General features: G+C 47.0%; 2 protein-coding genes across 2 annotated transcripts in view; both read left to right on the forward strand.

Annotated features, from left to right (window-relative positions):
- Positions 1 to 1,705: 1,705 nt before the first annotated feature.
- Positions 1,706 to 2,692, forward strand: P2RY6 (pyrimidinergic receptor P2Y, G-protein coupled, 6). The gene has a single exon (XM_006885559.1). The coding sequence runs from the start codon at positions 1,706 to 1,708 to the stop codon at positions 2,690 to 2,692; it is 987 nt and encodes a 328-aa protein (XP_006885621.1).
- A 12,815-nt stretch (positions 2,693 to 15,507) lies between these two features.
- ARHGEF17 (Rho guanine nucleotide exchange factor (GEF) 17) overlaps positions 15,508 to 15,631 on the forward strand; it is a 62,034-nt gene continuing 61,910 nt past the window's right edge. Inside the window, exon 1 of the mRNA XM_006885732.1 lies at positions 15,508 to 15,630. Within this exon, the coding sequence (XP_006885794.1) occupies positions 15,508 to 15,630 (123 nt within the window). The remainder of the gene's footprint in view (position 15,631) is intronic.

The following is a 15,631-nucleotide window of genomic DNA, read 5'->3' on the forward strand; positions in this document are numbered from 1 at the left end:
AGTTCCCAGTCCGAAGAGAAGAGACAGACAGGCCCACTGCCGACACAACTCCAACTCCACAGAACCAATATTCTAGTGCTTAATAATATTATGCCTATTATAATGTTCATAGCACCATTATTCCCCATCGCAAGAATATGGAAACAGCCCAAATGTCCAACCACGAATGAATGGATTGAGACATTATGGTACATTCACACAATGGAATACTATGCAGCACACAGTAATTATCACTTAACCTGGGAGGGACTGGAAAGCATTATGCTGAGTTAACGAACTCAGACCCATAAGGATAAATATTGTATAAGAACGTTATTGTAGGATGAGTGTAAGGATCCAGGAGGGGTGGGAGAGGCTGGAAGCAGAAGGATATGGATGTGCAGGGGGAAGGGGGGATTAATCATTGGGTTGTACAATTTGATGGGGGGGGTGAGGGAAATTGAAAGAATTTGTTCAAATTTGTATTAGAATTTTGTAAATAAACTAGTGGAAAAAATTTGTTTTAAAAAAAGACATTCATGTTGCTGGTCTCCAACCCAGACTAACAGAGGAGAGACAGAGTGTGATACATAATGGAATGCCCTCTATTGACCACAGACTGCATGTTGGGCCTATGGTACATTTTAATGGTAAGGACACAGGCCCAGGGAAAGCAAGTGGCATACGTTAGAATATAAAGCATCAAAGTCAAGGGGTTAGGATTTGCACCCAGGCTGATAGCTTTGAAGCTGGGCTTGTAAACCCGTACCTGAGGGCTACACCAAGCTGATGACTCTGAATTATTGGGTTCCTGTTCTGAATCGTTTCTAACTGACTTAATAAGACCAACAAGCTACTACTCTTCAACGTGCCTCACTTTCCCTATCCATAAAAGTATGGCTTGATTGTCTCACTCATTTGCCTTCATGGATGCTATTTTCACTCTTACCACCAGAGGGTGCTGCTACTGCTTCAGTGACTGCTAAATCAAGCCTCCACTCAAGAGGAGAAAAACTTAACTGGAAACTCAATTTTACTGATAATGAGACTACTACCTACAGACAACTCAACTCTTTGAAACTTCTGCTGTTGAGTCAGAACCGAGTAATAGTTGCCCCTCCTGAGAGTTTTCAGGGACTGTAAATTGGAAGGAGATTGTCTTTCTTCAGTGGAGCAGGTAGTGGATTTGAACACCCTGCCTTTGGGTTGACAGCACAGCTCCTTACCCAGTAGGCCACCAGAACTCCCTTCCACCTAAAGGACCATGGATTTAGAAGGTGGACTCCAGAGTGAGAAGGTAGGTGCTTTCTTTGGTCAACTCACAGTGTTTGACAATTCTGTTAATGATGGTTAAATTTGGCCCACAGCAAGGCTGTCAGACATAGAGGCACCAGGTAGAACCCATCTCAGGAGTTCCCAGTCCAAAGAGAAGAGACAGACAGGCCCGCTGCCGACACAACTCCAACTCCACAGAACCCATATTCTAGTGCTTAAGTCCTTGTGGCAGTCCTGAGGGTGCATCATTCCTCCCTTTTCTAGTTGGGGAAATTGAGGATTGGAGAAGAGCTCAAGATGTCTGAGATAAAATTGGTACCCTCGTTGTTCATGTGAAGTCAAAGCCCAGAAATGACCAGGGGTCTCCAGGGTGGTCAGAAGGTACAGTTGCTCACAGGATGTATGTTGCTTCCCCTTGTCACCAGATGTAGGAAGCCCAGTTTGGATGACCATGGAGTTGGGCAACAGCACTGCCCAGAACCTGGGCTCCCTGCCCACAGCCTGCACCTACCGTGAGAACTTCAAGCAGCTCCTGCTGCCGCCTGTGTACTCCGTGGTCCTGGCAGCCGGCTTGCCTCTCAACGCCTGTGTTATCACCCAAATCTGCATGTCACATCGGGCCTTGACCCGCACAGCCGTGTACACTCTGAACCTGGCCCTGGCCGACCTGTTCTATGCCTGCTCCCTGCCCCTGCTCATCTATAACTATGCCCAAGGTGATCACTGGCCCTTCGGGGACTTCGCTTGCCGGCTGGTTCGATTCCTCTTCTACACCAACCTGCACGGCAGCATCCTCTTCCTCACCTGCATCAGCTTCCAGCGCTACCTGGGAATCTGTCACCCTCTGGCCACCTGGTACAAGCACGGGGGGCGGCGGGCTGCCTGGTTGGTGTGCGGAGTTGTGTGGCTGGTCGTGATCACACAGTGCGTGCCCACAGCTGTCTTTGCCACCACAGGCATCCAGCGTAACCGTACTGTCTGCTACGACCTGAGCCCTCCCAAACTGGCCGCCCGGTATATGCCCTATGGCATGGCCCTCACAGTTGTCGGCTTCCTGCTGCCTTTTACTGCCCTGCTGATCTGCTACTGCTGCCTGGCCCACCGCCTGTGCACCCAGAATGTCCTAACAGGGCCGGTGGCCCAGGAACGGAGGAGCAAGGCAGCCCGCATGGCTGTGGTAGTGACAGCTATTTTTGCCATCAGTTTCTTGCCTTTTCACATCACCAAAACAGCCTACCTGGCAGTGCGCTCGACACCTGGAATCTCCTGTCCTGTGTTAGAGACCTTTGCAGCTGCCTACAAGGGCACAAGGCCTTTTGCCAGTGTCAACAGTGTTCTAGACCCCATCCTCTTCTACTTCACCCAGAAGAAGTTCCACCGGCAGCCACGGGGTCTGTTGCAAAACCTCAAAGCCAAGTGGTGGCGTCAAGGTCGCTGAGATCTTGAAGCCAGGACCCCCTGGAAAACCAGTGTCCACCACTGTGGATGAGGGAGTAGAAGCTTCACAACCTCAAGCCGTTTAAAGACAGTTAGAGTTCAGTTTAACTGGGCATGAAGTGAGATCACCCACAGAGTCCTAAAATCACACCAGTCATGGCCACTTCTCTGAGATATAATCTAGGCCTGGACCCGGTGCTTGAGAAGGTCCCAGTCAGCTATGGGAAGTTGGAGAAACCATGCTACACTGCTCACTAAAATATAATGTGGACATACTACAATTAAAGGGCATATATAATCATCAAGGAAAGGAAAGAAGAGAGAGCGGAGGAAGAGATTAAAGCTTCTAGGAAGGGGCATTTGAACTGGGTTTTGAAGGATGAATAGGAGACCTCAGGGAAAATGATATTCCATTCATCTAACAAACCTTATGCTTGAGCCTGGGTTGCTTCTGGGGCTTGAGAACAAGCTCCAATCATTCCTATTTAGGCTCCCAACTCCTGAAGGTACAGATACTTACACAATGATGTCAGAGTAGGGAATGGAAGGAAGCCCAGAGGATAGCCCTGGGGCCCAGCCCAAGGAGTCAGGGAAGACCTCATTAAAAAGGAGTCTTTTGAACCAGAGGTCAGAGGCCAAGCAGGAACTCAGCAAACAGCACTAGAAAAGGCTTTTGTGTCATCTGGGCCAGTCTTGTACTAGGCTGGGTCTTGGAGGACACGACTAAAGGGCTAGGTGGTCCTTATACATGAGAAATGTTGAAAGGTTGCAGAGGGAGGCTTGGGGAGCATTGCTGAGGGAGGAATCAAGGTTTCTTGGAAAAGGTGGAGCTCGAGCTGGGAAAACATTTGACAGGCAGGTAGGGAGGCTGCTCTTGGTGGAAAGCACTAAGTGCAAAACTTAGGTACAAAGAGCATCCCTCTAAAACAGTGAATTTTAAATAAACAGGGAGAGTTGGGTATGTGGCGGGAGATGGCCTACACAGGAGGTTGAGCAGCAAATGCCAAGAAGAGCCCTAGACCCCACTTTTCCTTTGCCCACCCCTTCTGAGTGACCCTTTCATCCTCCAAGTGAGCCTGGTGCCTGGAATATAACCCACCAGGCCTGAGTGACTCCACACTGTTCATTCCTAAAAGAGAAGCCAGCAGCTTAAACTGGCCCACAGCCACCCCTGCCCCAGGTCACCAAAGACTGCCACATGGAGATCTTATGGCTGCAGTCTACTTACTGGGCTCACTTCTGCCTTCTCAGGACCATCATCTCCCTTTGTGGACACCCAGTTAGTTTCCCTGAGACCAACATGAGTGTGAAAACCCAGCATTGGACATTACTGAAGGCCATATCCTGGACAGTAAAGGGGAATCACACCCGTCCATCACCCTCCCTATCCTCTCCACTTGCTCACTGCTGGAGCACTACCACTTTTTTTTTTTTTTTGCGATTCACAGTAATTTTATTTATTTTTTTAATTAATTTCCTGACATGAGACTAGCATCCACATTGAATTTTTTTTTATTGAAATTCCAGTGAAAGTTTACAGAGACATTGGACTTCCATGCATACCTTGTTGCACACTTTCCTCCCTGCCTACCTCCTCCCAGTTTGCTTTCCTTTTTGAAAAAATAAAATAAAAAATTCTTTCTTTGTTATACAATCCCCCTGACAACAAGTCCACTTTACTATGCATCTCTTATTCTGGATTCTTGTCATGAAAATAATACCTAATCACATATCCCTTAGCACTCCCACATTTAAGTGCTCCCTGATAGCACTTCTTTTTCCCTGCTCTTTTTTCTCCATCTTCCATCTCTTTTCTCACTTCTCCAGTTCTTATTCCCTCCTCCTGGATTCCAGTTTATCTCATGTAGAACAATCTAGTCTGCCCCTGGCTTGTGCACCACACAGACACCAAAACCAACAGAAACAGCCAGGGGAAGAGTAAGCCTTCCTTCTTGGAAAGGAAAGCAAAGTGGGGGTGGGAGGAGGGCAGGGGCAGAGGGCCAGCGCCTAATCACCAAGGTTGTTGGGCAATAGAGGCACTCAGAGAAGAATTCAAGAAGGGTTCAACTGCATAGTAATGTCAGAGGTGCACGCGTATCTAGCTGGCTGAGAAAGAGGGGAAACCAAAGCCACCTCTTGAAAACTGTTTGAAAGTGTCCCAACAAGAGAGGCTGGCAATTTGGACAGGAGCTACTTTGATTCTCTTCACCACTGTGAGGGAAGTGCAGGGACATCAGAAGACTTCTTATTCCCTAAATAATAATCAATTCCCTATATATAATAATAAATTCCCTAAATAATCAGAAGAATTCTTATTCCCTAAATAAGGCACTGTCATGCCAACCACGACAGATATTACCCCTGTCTTAGTTACTTTGTTCACTCACTTACTTACTCATTGCTGTTATGCTGAAACGGACTTATAGCCGACCCTGCAACAGGTTTCCAGATACTGTGAATCACACAAGAGGAGAATGCCCATCTTTCTCCCTCGAAGGCGCTACGGATTCTAACTGCCAGAGAGGCACCACTTTTGGGTTAGCTGTTCAACTCCCTACAGGCCGTGCTACCAGAGCTCCTTTCTCAGTTATCTAGTCCTAGAATAACACAAATACAATATGGATTGTCTTAAAAGACAATTTATTTTCTTGCTCTTTTTAAAATTTATTCTCTAACAAGTTAGTAGGCTAGAAGTTCCATTTCAGAGTGTTGGCTCTTGACGAAGTCTTTCTCTCTCTGCTTTGAAGGAAGGTCCTTGTCTCTCCAGCTTCAGCTTCCTGGCTCCTTGGATGTGTTTTGGCATGTTTTGCCCCATCTCTGCCCACTGCTTGTTTGTTTAATCTTTTTCCTATTTCAGAGAAGATTAAAGATAATGAAAGGTATAGCTGAATGCTATAGATTAACATAACATGCACTGTTGTTGTTGTGTGATGTCAAGTCAGAATCGACTCACAGCTGACCCACAAGCAGGTTTTCAGAGGCAGTAAATCACAGGGGTGGAGGGTGGCCATCCTTCTCCCATGAAGCAGCTGATGGATTTGAACCTCATGCATTTGGGATTGCAGCTTCTTACCACTAGGCTATATTAACCACTAGTTCTCTGCCTTATTAACCACTAATTCTGCCTTATTAACATCTTGTTGTTATTCACCATCAAGTTGGAACCAAACCATAGCTGACACTCCAGCTGATTTTCAAAGGCAGTAAACCACAAGGGAAAAGACTGCCCATCTTTCCATCTCAGAGGAGTCAGTTGAATTAGAACTGCTTACCTTTGGAAACTCCATGAACTTTGATAAATGTCAATAGTTGTAGAGAGGTTTCAAGCTTTTTGTTCATAGGGTCACTAAGAGTCATGCACGACCCAAAGGCAGTCAACAACAACAACAATAGCCATCTTTGGATTGACCAATAAACTACCAGGATTTATAACACTTAGGATAATTGCATCAAATCCCAAATTTGAGAATAATCACATAATACTAAGAATCATAAAATTAAGAATCATGGCCCTATCAAGTGGATATATGCTTAAGTACAATGGGGGTACAATTCTATTCTTTGGGCCACTTTTCCAGGGATAAATATTGAAACCCAAATGCAAATTCCATTCCCAGATTCCCTTTGAGAAGCAGACCAACGTGGAGTGTATCAATGCCGAATCCTGTCCACCTGGTGTACCCTGACTGTTTATTGGCTGTATTTCTCTGGGCAAGTTACTTAACCTTTGTGCTTCAGTTTTTCCAACTGTAAAATGAGTACAAAAATTATGCTTACGTTACAAATATATTTGAGGATTACATTGAGTACCATGTACAATTGGGAATATTGTTAGGAGAACCTGTTCCTTGGAGAGAGACTTTGTTCTTGGAAAGGTCCTGGAGGGTCAGCAAAAGAGAGGAAGATCTTCAACCAAATAGATTGACACAGTGGCTGCTGCAATAGGCTCAAGTGTGTCAGAGATGATGAGGATGGAACAGGCTAGCACAGGGTTCAGATCTGTGGTTCATAGGGTTGCTATGAGTTGTACTTGATTCAGTCGCATCTAAACACAACAATAATGTGTGCAAATCACTAAGAACAATTCCTGGATCATAACAAGCAGACAACAAATGTTTGTTTTATTATTTATTTATTTTTTGCCTTAATGGAATACAAGTTTTTCCATGCTCTATCTCTAGGGATAGGCAAAGGAGGCTTCTAGGAGAACATACAGGGAACTTTATGCAAGACAGGGTGCAATTTTTTTTCTTTATCCTTCAGCACAGAAAGGCAGGCAAACTTTTAAGGAAAAAAAGCTCTGCACACTATCTAGAAAACAAGAGCCATAACCCATGAGTCCCATCTGTCCCTATAAGAAGGAAAACCCCCTTACAGCCGGTGCGAGGAACTCCAAGTACCCTTTCAAGGGCTTGAATGCTTCCTTCTTCTCCCTTCCTCTATTTCTTCCTTCTACTATCCCATCTGCCTTTTTCTCTCTCTCTCATTTCAATCCTAATCATATTCAGTGATTGAAGAGGGGCTTGCCCTTAGATGTTCTGCTTGTTGGGATGGGAGATAGAATGGGGCACAGACAAGGATGCACAGGTAGAATATGGTGAGAGATGGGGTATTATGAAGGTCCAGAGGATCTAAGGTGGGGGAAGACTTCCAGCTGGACAGAGCATTGCTGCAGAGTCTGGAAGGATAAATGACATGGATTGAAGGACAAAGGAAAGGTATTTCTGGTTCAGGGAACAGAATGAGCGAAAACGTAGAGGCTGTTAAAGAAGAGATTTGATGTACTGAGAGTCATAACAATGATCACCCACTCACTCATTGCTGTTGGATCAGAACCAACTCAGCTGACCCTCCAGAAAGTTTTCAGAGGCTGTAAATTTCACAGCTTTTCACATCTTTCCCCCGAAGAGTGGATTCACATTACCAGAAAGGTAGATAGAAAGCACAACTCCCTGTGAACCACACTACCATGTTGTTACGTATGATTGAGTCAGAATCATCCTATAGCTCACCCTCTGGCAGGTTTTTAGAGGCAGTAAATGGATGAGGAGATTGCCCAGCTTTCTCCCACAGAGCAGTTGGTAGATTTGAATCACATGCCTTCAGGTTGGCAGGACAGATCATTATCACTAAGCCACCAGTTCTCCCTATACCACCAGGTAGTGGCTACCATTTACTGATTCCGGCATGTCCCAAGTATCTTGCTAAGTATTTGGCACAAATTTTCTCACATAATCCTTACAATAGGAAGCTCTACTGGCTTCGTGGCTAAAGAATTGTTCTGCCCAACCCAAAAGAATATGGTTCTAATACAACTGCTGCTTCACAGAAGAAAGATGGGCAGTCTCTTCCCATTAAATTTACTGCCTCTGAAAATCCACTGGAGATCAGCTATGAGTTGGTTCCAAATGGACGGTACACAACAATAATAATTATTACAATAGGGAACTGTGCAATTTACAGTCTCTGTAAACCTTCTGGAAGATTGTGTTTGGGTGGGTTCCAGCTCTATGGCACATAATAACAATAGGCTCTACAAGACAGCCAATTACAAATGAAAAAAACACTGGTGGTACAGTGGGTTATATATTGTACTACAGGATGGATGGTGAAGAGATTGGGAGTGCTAACAACTTTAGCCTGCTTGGCTCCACGGTCAACACTCATGGCACCAGTAGCCAAGAAATAAAAAAAATATTGCAATGTGAAAGTCTGTTGTTAGGGACCTCTCCAGGGTACTGAAGAGCAATGGTGTCACTCTGGAGACTAAGGTGCATCTGATACAGGCTATGGTCTTTGCAATCACTTGTTATGCATCAGAGAGTTGGATAATGACTAGGGAGGATAGGAGAATTGATGCCTTTGAGCTGTGGTGCTGGAGAAGAGTATTGAATGTACCATGGACTGCCAAGAAAACAAACAGATTCATCCTGGAAAGGGTTAAGCCAGGCTGCTCCTTGGAGGCAAGGATTCTGGGGCTTCGTCTGACATACTTTGGACATGTTGTAAGGAGGGACAGGTCCTTGGAGAGGGACATCATTCTTGGGAGGGTGGAGGGATGGCACAAGAGGGGAAGACCCTCTTTGAGGTGGATTGATTCAGTGACTGGAATAATTAGGATGGGTGTGTCAGAGGCAGTGCGATTGGCACAGGACAGAGCAGGGTTTAGGGCTGTTGTACATAGGGTCGCTATGAGTCACAAGCAACTCAACGGCACATAACAACAACAAGAAGTAGAAGGTTGGAAGTTCAAGTCCAGCAGCACTCCATAGGAGGTAAATGAGCAATCTGCTCCTGTTAAGGTTTGTATGTAGCCTTGGAAACTCCATGGAGTTTCATCATGAGTCAGAATTGACTTGACAGCAGTGGGTTTTAGTTGGTATTACATATATGGAAAAACTGAGGCCCAGATACAGAAACTGTCTCACTTGCCATCTTATCAGTTTGGCCAACCAACATACAAGCACCCTCATGCCTCACACTCCCTCCCTTCTCTTCTTTTCCTCATCTGCCACCCAACAGCCCACCTCCTCCACCCCACAGTCTCAATAACTGTGGATCCCTAGAAAGGTGTGACAGACAGCTGGATGCCAACCACAATATCCTCATCTGTGGCCACATGGCCTCTCACGTTGAAGACTTTATTTCTAGCTTCCCTTGAAACTAGGAGACCTACTCCTGCTTAATGGGTATAAGCAGAAATAGTACAGCAGATTAATAATTAGAACAGAAGGGGGATTTTATTAAAAAAAAGATGGTAGTATCTTTCCTTTGTTTTTCTGCACATCTGTCCTCCTGGCTTCTGACTATTTACAAAGTGGACAGCATCCATTCTGTTCTTACGGGCAAGTGGGGCTTTGTGGCTGACAGGGCAAAAATCTGAAAAGAAGTTTGGATTTTAGACAGCTGCAGAGTTGCTAGTCAAGTCTGGGCCATATCAATCCTAACTTTTACATGAAAGAGAAATAAGTGTCTATCTTTTTTAAATCACTATTCCCGCTCCCCCCATGTCTTTGTTATACATAATCAAAACTCACCTCCTTCCTTAGGTTTCACCTAGAGACAAATGATCCCTGGGAGGATAACATGAGCCAGAAGTGATTCAATAGCAGTTAGTTTGAGTTTTTAAAGGGTATTGGAAAGCTTGTTAATAAAGTAAATAATGTAGAGGTCTCTCTGTGGACTGAGATCATGTAAATAAGGCATCTGGAATTTGAAAGGAGGATTGGTAAATTTTGCCATCCTACCAAATTTAAAATGAGCCATCCCTCATGTCAAAAACCAAGATCTCCCTACCATCAAGAAAGAAGAGCCAAGAGTGCAGCTCAATAGACCTCAAATCCCTATGCTGAAACTTCCTCACACCGGGAGACAGACCTGTAAAACCAGAGAATCAGGAGACACAGTGGCAGGGTAGGCAAAAGACAAGGCAGGGGCAGCAGAACCAGAAGATTAACTCAACACAGAGCTGGGGGTGTCCTGGCCTGTGGAGCAAGAAAACTGAGTGCCTTTGGGACATGGTCATTAATGGTAGAGTGTGTACTTTTAGGCAATTGTCAGGGAGTTGGGTTTACCAATCCATAAAGCTACTGTCAAGCACCTCTAGGTCTTTGTTTAGCAAAGTGGAGTGCTTTGGGTGCAGTTCACACAGGAGAATTAAAAGAGCTTTGTAACATTTTTCAAGCAGGGCAAAGGACAAGGACCCAAGAGAGTGAGAGAAAGTCCTGCCTTCATGCATGACTGAAAAGAGGCTGTCCTAACCAAACATCTGTATCCTTAATTATTCCTAAGCCTGCATTGCCACTTTCCTAATAAATCCTATAATTATACGTATAGTTTGAGAGTTCTGTGTGGTTGTTGCAATAATCAAATCTGTCTTCAAGAAAGTGCAAACAGAAAGCTTGTTACAGGCAAGGTTGGTGAAACTTCTCACTTACTTTGGGGCATATTTTCAGAAGGAATCAGTCCTCGGAATCTCATCATCCTGGGAAAGATAAAGAGTTGGCAAAAGAAAGAAAGACCCTTAATGAGATGGATTGACACAGTGACTGCCAGAAGGGGCTTAAGCATGACAGAAATGTTGGGGATTGTGCAGGGTTGGGCAAGGTTCATCTGTTGTGTATAGAATCACTATGAATAACACAGTCATCGTTGACTCTGTGGCTTAATTCATTGCAATGTATTACCATACCCAACAGAGAAGTAGTGAGTGCTGTGGAAGGAATGGCTGGTGCCAGAATTGGGGATAGGGTATGTCTGACCTCAGAGCAATCAGTCTTGGACTCCTGGTCTTAATTTCCCCCTCCTTGTGAAGTTAGTAGAGGTCAGATGCCACTGCTCCCCTATCCATAGCATTTCTTTTTGAGAGTAACTAGAAGCTGCTCTCAACCCCGTTTTCTCCCTAGAGTAGGGTCCCCATCCTGAGTGGGACATGAGTAGCAACCAAGGCTCAGGGTACTAGTGGGGTCCTCTCTCTTAGTCATAGGTAATCTGAATGCCCATCATCCTTCCCTACCCCCAACCCCTGACCAGGCCTTCTTGCCCCCAGGGTCTTCCAGCCTACTCCCAGCTAGCCACAATCCCTTTGGCCAAGACAGAGAAATGGCAAAAGGGTAGGTTGGGTGAAGCACAGACTGCTGGTCTAACATGCCTTTCTGCAAGGCCTGACAATGGAAGAATTGGAAGGGTTCAAACGGGACTGAATTGAGCTGGGGCAGTGCAGGGGAGAGCATGAATTAGACCAAGCTGTCCTCTGTTCCCAAGGAGGATGAACCTAGGCCCAAAGAAGAAGAGGGTCCTGCTAGAGGTATAACATACTCATTCATTCACTCTCTGATGTCCATTTGGAAGCAATTCAGCCCGACCTATCAATGGATTTTTCCAGAGACTAAATTGTACAGGGAGAGATTGCCCATCTTTCTCCCTTGGAGCTGCTGGTAGAATCTAACCGCCAGAGAGGAGCTGGTTGTGGGACAGCAGACACCTCCCTTAGGACTTTACTTCACCAGGGATCCAAGAGCAAGCCTAGATGGAATATTGGTGCTGAAGCCCCTGATATCTGCATGGAGTTAGCAGGATCTGCCAGTTCCTGATATTTTGGGCATATTATTAAGTGAGATGAGTCCTTGGAAAAAGACATCTTGTTGGGAAAGGTGAATGGTCAGAGACAGGAAGACCCTTAATAAGATGGACTGAAACAATGCTGCAACAATGGAGTGGTGTGCATAGGAGATCATGAGAATGGTGCAAGATCAGTGGACTTCTTCATAAGATCAGTCACCTCTTCATAACCCATTTGTTGTTGTTGTTGTTAGGTGCCATTGAGTCTAGGACAACTCATAGCGACCCTATGAACAAAAGATCTGACCCCTGTTCTATAACTATTGTCATTCCTCTATTGTTCATAGGATTTCTAAAGAGGCCTGTTATTTAAAAGTGGATGTCAATCCTGCTTCCAAGTCTGTCTTAATCTGGGAGCTCTACAAAACCCTGTCCACCATGTGTAACTATCATGGCATTTGACACACCAGTGGCACAGCGTTCAGTATCACAGCAACCCCAAGTTACCTCAGTACAGCAAACTGACAGACAAGTGCTATACCACTTAGAGCAATGTTCTCATCATACACAATTAACAGTTAACCAGGGCCAACCCACTTATTTTTAAATTTTTTTACTAATTTACAAAATTCGAATACAAATTAAAACAAATTATTTCAATTTCCCTTACTGCCCCCATCAAATTGTACAACCTGATGATTTATCCCCTCCTCCCCATGCACATCCACATCCCTCTACTTCCAGCCTCTCCAACCCCTCTTGGATCCTTATACTCATTCTACAACTCAGCATAATGCTCTCCAGTCCCTCTCAAGTTAGGTAATAATTTACAAAATCATTGCTCCTGCATAGTATTCCATTGTGTGAATATACCAAGGACCAATCCACTTTTAAATACACTGCCCACTAGGTCCTGATTGATTTAAACAAGAGGCTTCAGATCACAGTTGATTGTTAACTAAATCCAAATGACCAACACTAGATTGTTAATGAAACAAACAAAAGACCCGAAGCAATCAAAACAACCAGAATCCAACTGCTTCACACAGGAGCCTCCAAACCTATGTTGTTGTTGTTGTTATGTGCCGTTGAGTCGCTTGCGACTCATAGCGACCCTATGTACAACAGCACTAAACCCTGCTCTATCCTGTGCAAATCTCACCGCCTCTGACACATCCATCCCGATTACCCCAGTCACTGAATCAATCCACCTCATAGAGGGTCTTCCCCTCCTGCGCTGTCCCTCTCCAAAGACCTGTCTCTCCTTACAACATGTCCAAAGTATGTCAGGCGAAGCCCCAGAATCCTTGCCTCCAAGGAGCCACCGGATTTAACCCTCTCTAGGATGAATCTATTTGCTTTCTTGGCAGTCCATGGTACATTCAGTACTCTTCTCCAGCACCACAGCTCAAAGGTGTCAATTCTCCTTCTATCCTCCCTAGCCATTGTCCAACTCTCTGATGCATAACAACTGATTGCAAAAACCATGGCCTGTATCAGGCACACCTTAGTCTCCAGAGAGACACCGTTGCTCTTGAGTACTTTAGAGAGGTCCCTAACTGCAGACTTTCCCATCGCAATACGTTTTTTGATTTCCTGGCTACTGGTGCCAAGAGTGTTGACCATGGAGCCAAGCAAACTGAAGCTGTGAACAATCTCAATCTCTTCACCATCCATCCTGATGCTACTGATTGGTCCAGTGGTGAGAATTTTTGTCTTCTGGACATTGAGCCTCAGTCCATATTGAAGGCTGCAGTCCTTGACCCTCTGCAGTAAGTGCATGAGGTCCTCCTCAGTTTCAGCGAGCAGGGTTGTGTCATCTGCATAAGGCAGACTGTTGATAGATCGTCCACCAGTCCTAACGCCACGCTTCTCCTCATAGAGCCCTGCCTCTCGGATAATGGATAATCTGCTCTGCATACAGGTTGAAAAGGTATGGAGACAGGACACATCCCTGGTGTACACCCTTCCCAATTTTGAACCATGCAGTGTTGCCCTGCTCTGTTCTGACTACTGCCTCTTGGTCCAAGTAGAGAAGGTAAAGTACTATCTATCGCCAAGGGTGCTGTGAGAAATAAAGTAACTGAAAGAGTATTAATCAAACAAGTCAAAGATAGTAATACATCTTCATTCATTCATCCAGACGTAGATGCATTTAAACTGGGTCCAAGAGGAGGAATGAGATGTGGAGGAGCAGCCTCAGCAAAGATCTGGAAATGTACAAAGAGGCAACACCCCAATTTTCACAGCAAGAAGGTATTTTCCAGTTTAGGAAGAGGTGGGAAAGATGCTCAAAGAAGAGATGGATCAGCAGGAAATTCTGAAGTCGGTCCAAACACCTTCCTTTTTGGAAGGTGGAGCGGCCGCAGGCAGAGGGTTCAGAAGGTCGACTCATCTCTCATGTGTGAAGCAGAAGGTAGGATTCCCTTTGCGAAGGGCTTATGTTTGAAACAGGTCCTAACAAGACCAGAAAATAACTAAAAGAAAGCCCAGTCTCGAAGCCTTACCTATCCAGAGCTGGGAAAGAAGGCCAGCAGAGTGCGCAAGGCCCGCATTTCTCTGGGCGCCGAGAGGAAAGAGGCGGAACGCAGAGTGGAGCATGAAGGAGAAGGACTGCTGAGGAGGCGGGGCAGGTGGGGGCGTGGCCAGGGCGGGTCAGCATGGCCAGGGAGGGAGAGTGGTCACAGGGGGTGGAGTTTCTGCTGCCGCTTGTTGCGGGTAGGCGGACCGGCGGAGCAGGATAAGCCTGGAGGTGGGAGGGGGCGTGTCAAGAGCGGGACTGGACTTTTGGGAACGCGAGGTGTGGGTAGGGGCTCGTGGTGATGGTATAATTACTAAAATGAGGGCGTGACCTAGGCGGGGTAAAGGTAGCCGGTGGGGAGCTGCGATTGCACGAGTCGACACTGGGCACACAGTCCCGCCCCTTTTCCAGGCGGGAGTGTTTCTGTGTGTACCTATGTTAGTGTGTAGGAGAGTTTGTGGGTCCGAAGTTGCCATGTTGGTTCCCCTAGGGCAGTAAGTGTTTCCACACTAACAAGCACTAACTGTGTGGAGGGGGCTGCCTTGGCCATGAGTTCATATAGCTGCCCAAGCACTGCTGAACGAGTCCCTGGGTGGCCACTCGGCGCACTGGGCTCCTTAGGGGCTTATCTGGAGGGTCGCTTTGATCGGCCAGCGCTCAAGCTGGATTCTGTCTCCTTTGGCTCCTCCCCGCTTCCCTCCCTCCCTCGTTCCCTGACGGCGCGCGCCTCAAGCCCACCCCCTCTTTTCGGCGCGAGGCTCCGCCCCCCGCCCCCTTTCCTTTGCCACAAAGTTTATTTGCAACAAAAGGGAGTGAGGAGTTCACAGCCAGGGGGAGGGAGCTAGAGCGGGAGCGGGAGCGGGAGCGCGAGCGGAGGCGGGGTGGCCGGCGGGCGCCGAGCGGAGGAACGGAGCGCTGGGATCCCGCCTGGGCCGAGAACGGGCCACGATGTCCTGGGTCGCGCCAGCCGAGGCGGGGGCTGGGCCCGGGGGTAGGCGCTGAGGCAGGAGGGGCCGCAGGGGATGGAGCCGCCGCCTGCGGCCACAGAAACTTAAACTGGGGCGGATAAACCTCGCCTTAGGTCTCGGCGCCCTGCCCCTGGAGCCCCCAGCGCGCTGCGGGTGCGGAAACCCAGGCCTTCGGACCTCAGCCTTTGCACTCCTTCGGGGCGGAAGCACAGGGGGGGTTGGCCGCGGCTCCTCGGGGCCAGCCCCCCCGGAGTGAGTGCCGCCACCATGGCAGACGGGGCGCCCCGGCCCCCCCTCTATCGCAGCGTCTCGTTCAAGCTGCTGGAGCGCTGGAGCGGCGGACCAGGGCCGAGGGAGGAGGAGGTCGGCGACACCCCCGGGCTGCGGCGCC

Source organism: Elephantulus edwardii, unplaced genomic scaffold (assembly GCF_000299155.1).
Source record: "Elephantulus edwardii isolate Elephantulus edwardi_28Jun2011 unplaced genomic scaffold, EleEdw1.0 scaffold00044, whole genome shotgun sequence".
Classification (NCBI taxonomy): domain Eukaryota; kingdom Metazoa; phylum Chordata; class Mammalia; order Macroscelidea; family Macroscelididae; genus Elephantulus; species Elephantulus edwardii.